Here is a 7500-nt window from a genome sequence, read left to right as displayed (position 1 = left end):
ATTAACTAAACTACACTAAATGATACTAAAATGCCTCCAATGCAGTGAGCTCCACTGGCCCGTCCGTTAACAGCGTGATTAATTAAGCAGAAGTGGCATTTTTAACATCGCTCACAGAGATATTCAGAATATAATACTAGCCTTCTGCTTACCCTGCAGTACTGTACATCTCAATCAGTGCAGAAACACTACACACTGTAGTCAACAATAAAGATGTTTAGTATGCCACATTGTTTTTATGTGAGATTATTTTTCCACATTGAAAATAATGGCACATAAAATGAGGGCGGAGTCTAACTGATAGAAACATGAACCACATGACAGAGACAAAGACCAGCAAAGAGATTTTCAACCTCAGCCACTCACTCAGAGTTACGTAATGTGACCCCTGAGGCTCTAATGACAACTGTGTGTGTGTGTGTGTGTGTGTGTGTGTGTGTGTGTGTGTGTGTGTGTGTGTGTGTGTGTGTGTGTGTGTGTGTGTGTGTGTGTGTGTGTGTGTGTGTGTGTTGTTAAGAAGGAACATTACTGACCAGTACATATCCAAAGGGGCTGAGAGCGTCCATGCAGACCTCGCTCCACTGGTCAGTGAAAAGAACATCTTTCAGTCGTTTGTTGATCATTGAGTTCACTTCCTGTAAGCTGAGAGAAGAAGCGTGGAAAAAAACACAGGAGAGAAGTAAAGTGCGGTCAGTAAAGCTTAAAGGCATACTTCACCGATTAGCATTAAGCTTTGTATCAGTAGAAACCCAGCAGTATTCTCGAGTGGCCGTGCTTCCCTCTCTCATGTCCCCCTGAGACGAGAGATTTCTGTGTTGTGTGTCTGGAAAAAAACCTCAGATGACGCAAAAATCGTCATTTTGCGTCATCGGAGGCTTTTTCATCCAGAGGCGAGAGACTCCAGCCAGTAGGAGGAGCTCGTCCCGCATGTCTTCAACCCGCCCATAGGGGGATCTCACAATAAAACGCCGTCTTTTCAGTTTCGAGTCAACTAGTAGCCTAGCTGTATCATTTCTCCCGATACTGCCCTCTGTAACCGGTAGGCGTGGCTTGGGAGTGGCCTCGTAGGACAGCGAAACAAGTGCATTCTGGGAGTTGTTGTCTCTCATCCACATGAGCCAAAAATACATTTTCTGGCTTTTCTCAGTCTAGAAGGCACGAACTTCTAAAATAATTTCACATTTCTACTACATAAATGACCCAATTTAAATACACATTCATCTTTCCAGCGGTGAAATATCCCTTTAAATCAAAGACTGAAAAATACCAGAAGGGAGAGGTAGAAGAAGAGACCTCATGGCAGGCGGAAGATTATATCTGTACTGTCATGTACAAGATTATGATAGTCATGTTATAGCATTATATCATAATTATTTGATCAATTCTGATGAACAATTGTTTAATTATTTCCATATCTTCACCTATGCTCCAGTGTACGGGTCAGAGATCCTACTGATCTGATTAAAGGGATAATACTCACAAAAATGAAAAAGTTGTTCCAAACCTGAACGAGTATCTTTCGAAAACATATTTTTAATGAAATTAATACTTTTACTCAGCAAGGATGCATTGAATTGATCAAAAGTGACATTAAAGACATTTATACTGTTAGTGTAAAATTATATAAAAAAATCTTAAATTGTTATAATATTTAACAATAATAATATGTAATAATGTAATAATAATTTATAATACATAATATTATTGTTAATATACAGTACAGGTCAAAAGTTTGGAAACATTACTATTTTTAATGTTTTTGAAAGAAGTTTCTTCTGCTCATCAAGCCTGCATTTATTTGATCAAAAATACAGAAAAAAAATTTAATATTGTGATATATTATTACAATTTAAAATAATTGGTTTTCAATTTATTATACTTTAAATTATAATTTATTTCTGTGATGCAAAGCTGAATTTTCAGGATCATTACTCCAGTCTTCAGTGTCACATGTGACATCCAGTCTATCACATGATCCTTTAGAAATCATTCTAATATTCTGATTTATTATGAGTGTTGGAAACAGTTCTGCTGTTTAATATTTTTTCATAACCTGTGATACTTTTTTAGGATACTTTGATGAATAAAACGTAAAAAAAATAAAAATAAAAAAAAAGCAGCAAATGTTTTAAAAATAGAAATCTTTTGTAACAGCAATATCCACGACTGGTCAGTAATTTGGGATCAGTAATTTTTTTTCTTTCTTTTTTTGAAATAAATCAATACTTTTATTCAGCAAGGATGTGTTAAATTGATAAAAAGTGATAGTAAAGAAGATTTATATTATTAGAAAATATTTTTTTATTTTGAATAAATGCAGTTCTTTTTAACCTTTTATTCATCAAATATATTAGGCAGCAGAACTGTGTCCAACACTCATAATAAATCAGAATATTAGAATGATTTCTAAAGGATCATGTGATAGACTGGAGTAATGATGCTGAAAATTCAGCTTTGCATCACAGGAATATATGAAGAGTTCAGATGCAAAAGCCTCTAAATGCCATCTGAAATTTTCTTATAAAATGATAATTTTAATCAAGCTCGTATATTTAAATTCAATAATTTCACTTAAATGGCAATGCAGATTACCTATTAATTGTCATTTAAGTGAAATTACTGAACTTAAATACACGAGCTTGATAAAAATGATCATTCTATAAGAAAATTTCAGATGGCATTTAGAGGCTTTTGCATCTGAACTCTTCATATATTTTTTTAAAGTATATTCAAATAGAAAACTATTATTTTAAGTTGTAATAATATTTCACAATATTACTGTTTTTTTTCTGTATTTTTCAAAACTTTTGGCCTGTACTGTACATAATATTATTGTTAATATACATAACAATAATAATATGTAATAATATATAATATATACAACAATAATATAACTATTTGTTTTTACTGCATTTTCGATCCAAAAAAAGTCAGGTAAGACTTCTTTCTATCAGTGATTGTTGTTTTACATAAAATATTAAAATGTGAAATTGTTAATTAAGGCCATCATTAGCCATTTGAACAACCCTGTAATATTCAGCCAAAATATTTTGTAACAGGCGGGACACAAGTTGAAGAAGAAATGTTATGGGTTATTTATCTATTGAAATTATAATGTCTATCATTTACAATTTTGGTTATTTGCTGTCTACTAATATGTAGGGCAGTCATAGGAAAATATTATTTCTTGAAAGTTCAACAGTAACCGTTGTAAATAAAATAAAATAAAATAAAATAGAATAAAAAATCTGGCCTTTTTCTGAACATGTGTCAGTAGGAACAGATTTACTGTGATTACTTTTCATATCGAGCAGCTTTCATATAGAAAAGCAGTGTAAATCTCACCCTATAATGTACATGTCTGTGTTCCCATCGCCAACATGCAAGCCCAGTAAAGCGGTGATGTCTTCAGGAGGCATGGCTGAGCCCACGTTCCAGGTGATAATGTGCACCCTGATGGCAGAAAGACACATTAGAGACCGGCAGGAGAACGGCGTGTTCACAGTCGACAGTCCCTCTGTTATAGGCAGAGTATCAGCGTGCAACTACATTTCGAGATGAATCATGTGAGCGTCACTGACTCTTAACGCATTATAGTCCTTCCCTTCTATTGCGATCGCAAAATCCTGGCCAGTTGATGATACCTAAAATATCAAAATCGACTGCTGGCGGAAGATCCTTCTCCTATGGAACAATCTTCCTAACATTGTCCAGGAAGCAGACACACTCTGTCAGTTCAAAGCTAGACTAAAAACACATCTCTTTGGCCTAGCATACACATAACACATTATAGACTTCTATAACTCAATGTCAGGCTGCATAGATTAGCTCAGCCGGAACCAGGAACACTCCCCATAAATCCTGATGTACTTGTTACATCATAAGAAGGATGGCGTCTACGCTAACATTAGTCTCTCTGTTTATCCGAGGTTTACCGCAGTCCGCCGGATCCAGGCCGGATCCAGATCTAATGCAGGACCTGTGCCTGAACATGACGACAACGCAGTCCTGAAGTGTCACTAGTCTCTCCCCTGTGAACGCCTCCTTCCCTTCCCTTTACCTCAGTGCAGATAAAATGTTGTCTGGATAATTCCGGTTCGCGTGGATACGCAGACGCGACAAAACATTTCTGTATTATACATTTTTAAGGCCAGACAAGTAGTTTATTGAGGGTTGGTCTGTAAAGAAGAACTACACGCCTGCGCACATACTGTATATAATCAAACGCGCACACCTTTGGACTGAACACGTAATGCGCATGTGCGCGACGTCTGCGTTTTCGCGGGTTTGCGTTATTGAGGTTTGCGCAGAGATAACGGATAATCTTTTGCATCTTCGAACCTATTTCAGGGAGTGCGTTCTCGAGACACCAGGCACAGTTTTGTGCGGATGGGCGGCCGGAGCACGTTGAGTGTTTTCTGTTAGAATGGTGTCGTGTTAGGGGCCCCTAAGTTAATAACTAATGATCTCTTCGCAACGGAAGTGAATCAGTCAATCAAAACTAACTTTTGCTGGACAACAACTTTATCCTAGAGCTGCTGTAAAGCCTAAACAATCCGTTACGGTCATTTCCTATTTTCTCTGTAAAGCTGCTTAGAAACAATCCACATTGTTAAAAGTGCTGTATTGAAGGTGACTTGACTCGACTCGGTTTACATGTGCACCTCTTCACTCCCGTTTACATGCAGTTTACATCATTCTGATTATTCGCTAAGAATTGTGGATATTTTTACCGCCATTCTTCAAATAATCTTCAAATAATCTTCAAATAATCTTCAAATCTGTGCATGACAACGTCATCAGTGTGCACTTTGGTCGGAGAGGAATAGATGCGATTAAAGTGTTTAAATGCCTGCTTATTGTGATTAAAATCGGCATACATCATATGTTTTACAAATTTTTTTAATTGTAGTCTTTTAAAAAGGCATCTGAAATAATAAACTAATTGAAATGTAGTGGTGTCAAAAATTTAGGTGTGGGGTTGCAAATATTGCTCATAATTTTACTCATTCCTGGAGATTTTGTGCTCTAACTCAAAGTACACGCACATAAAGCTGCCTCTCAGCACTAAATTTAGTTCTTTTTCTCAGCTTATTGCGCTTAAACAGTCTAATACACACAAAATAATGTCAAAATGTCGGTCTTGGCGAGTATGTTTTAAGTGCACATGAACAGTTGAGAAAGAAAACACATGTGTAACAGTATAATGGATCTGTGCATTAGGTCTTAAAGTGACAGCAGCCTAATATTCCTACTGCCAAATTGTGAGGAAACATTCAAAATATCTATATGGCAGTTTTTCCCCAAGGTATTATTGTCAAAATTGTGGCCAGTGAAAATGCTGAGTGGCTTGTAACTTTGGAAAACCACTAACCACAGTGACTGTTGAGCAAAAAAGTTAATGTCATGTCACGGAACACTAAACGAGAGACGAGGATTCAAGTGCAGAGGAGATTTAATGAACAAACACAAACGAAGTACAAAAACTCAGAACTCAGATAGCCAACAGACAGGAACATCAAGGACAGGTAACTCGGACAACGAACCAGCACAAGACTACAAACACAAGGAGGCTAAATAGGGGAACAAACAAAGGAGGGTAACGAGACAGACAGGTGGGACAAATTAACCAATAATCAGATAACAAGATGGGAGGGGCTAGACAATAGACACGAGCACATGGCCCAAAATAACAAAACACCCATGTGCAGCACAAGAGAGGACAGGCATGTGACATTACCCCCTCCCTACGGAGCGGCTACCAGACGCTCCATAAGACCAGGGCGGGAAGGGAGGGACAGACCAGGGCGGGACGGGGGGGACAGACCAGGGCGGGAAAAGGGGAATGGACCGTTCAGAAGGCCAGGGAGGCACACAAAGTTCGGGAGTCCAGGGCGGAGCAGACAGTCCATCGGGGCGGCCAGGGCGGAGCAGACAGTCCATCGGGGCGGCCAGGGCGGAGACGACAGTCCATCGGAGCGGCCAGGGCGGAGACGACAGTCCATCGGGCGGCCAGGGCGGAGAAGACCCCTCGGGCGGCCAGGGCGGTGAAGACCCCTCGGGCGGCCACGGCGGTGAAGACCCCTCGGGCGGCCACGGCGGTGAAGACCCCTCGGGCGGCCACGGCGCAGGAACTGGAACTGGCACCACCGGAACTGGCACTGGAACCACCGGAACAGGCACTACCGACTCAGGCACTGGCACTACCAACTCAGGCACTGGAACTGGCACCACCGGCACTGGCACCACCGGCACTGGCACCACCGGCACTGGCACCACCGGCACTGGCACCACCGGCACTGGCACCACCGGCACTGGCACCACCGGCACTGGCACCACCGGCACTGGCACCACCGGCACTGGCACCACCGGCACTGGCACCACCGGCACTGGCACCACCGGCACTGGCACCACCGGAACTGGCACCACCGGAACTGGCACCACCGGAACTGGCACCACCGGAACTGGCACCACCGGAACTGGCACCACCGGCTCAGGAACAGACACCACCGGCCCAGGAACTGGAACAGACACCACCGGCCCAGGAACTGGAACAGACACCACCGGCCCAGGAACAGGAACAGACACCACCGGCTCAGGAACAGACACCACCGGCTCAGGAACAGACACCACCGGCTCAGGAACAGACACCACCACCGGCTCAGGAACAGACACCACCACCGGCTCAGGAACAGACACCACCACCGGCTCAGGAACAGACACCACCACCGGCTCAGGAACAGACACCACCACCGGCTCAGGAACAGACACCACCGGCTCAGGCTCAGGAACAGACACCACCGGCTCAGGCTCAGGAACAGACACCACCGGCTCAGGCTCAGGAACAGACACCACCGGCTCAGGCTCAGGAACAGACACCACCGGCTCAGGCTCAGGAACAGACACCACCGGCTCAGGCTCAGGAACAGACACCACCGGCTCAGGCTCAGGAACAGACACCACCGGCTCAGGCTCAGGAACAGTCTCTGGATCGGCAGACGTCCTGTGCTTCCTCCACGCCTGCAGTAACGCCACTGCATAAAAAAAGAAGACCACTCTCTTGGCCGTGGCAGGACTGATGGTGGGCGACTCCGAGACGATCTCAGGGATGACAGCGGGCTGCTCGAAGGGGACGGCCTCCGGGATGACAGCGGGCTGCTCGGAGGGGACGGCAGCGGGCTGCTTGGAGGGGACGGCAGCGGGCTGCTCGGAGGGGACGGCCTCCGGGACGACAGCGGGCTGCTCGGAGGGGACGGCCTCCGGGACGACAGCGGGCTGCTCGGAGGGGACGGCCTCCGGGACGACAGCGGGCTGCTCGGAGGGGACGGCCTCCGGGTCATTGGGGAGGCAGGAAGTCTTCCTCCTCCTCCGCCTCCGGACCACCAGACTCGAGACCACCGGAACTGGGACCACCGGACTCGGGATCACCGGACTCGGGACCACCGGAACTGGGACCACCGGACTCGGGACCACCGGAATAGTCACAGAGGAGGTCTTCCT

At 43.9% G+C, this 7500-nt stretch overlaps 1 protein-coding gene across 1 annotated transcript in view; it reads right to left on the bottom strand.

Moving 5' to 3' along the window:
• inpp5jb (inositol polyphosphate-5-phosphatase Jb) overlaps positions 1 to 7500 on the bottom strand; it is a 44688-nt gene that overhangs the window by 21818 nt on the left and 15370 nt on the right. Inside the window, exons 3-4 of the mRNA XM_082170964.1 lie at positions 3346 to 3453; positions 534 to 642 (exon numbers count right to left, since the gene is read on the bottom strand). Of these exons, the coding sequence (XP_082027090.1) occupies positions 534 to 642; positions 3346 to 3453 (217 nt within the window). The remainder of the gene's footprint in view (positions 1 to 533; positions 643 to 3345; positions 3454 to 7500) is intronic.

The sequence above is a fragment of the Leuciscus leuciscus genome (assembly GCF_965113295.1).
Source record: "Leuciscus leuciscus genome assembly, chromosome: 5".
Taxonomy (NCBI): domain Eukaryota; kingdom Metazoa; phylum Chordata; class Actinopteri; order Cypriniformes; family Leuciscidae; genus Leuciscus; species Leuciscus leuciscus.
Note: the sequence above shows the minus strand (reverse complement) of the source record. Positions and strands in the feature narration are given on the sequence as shown.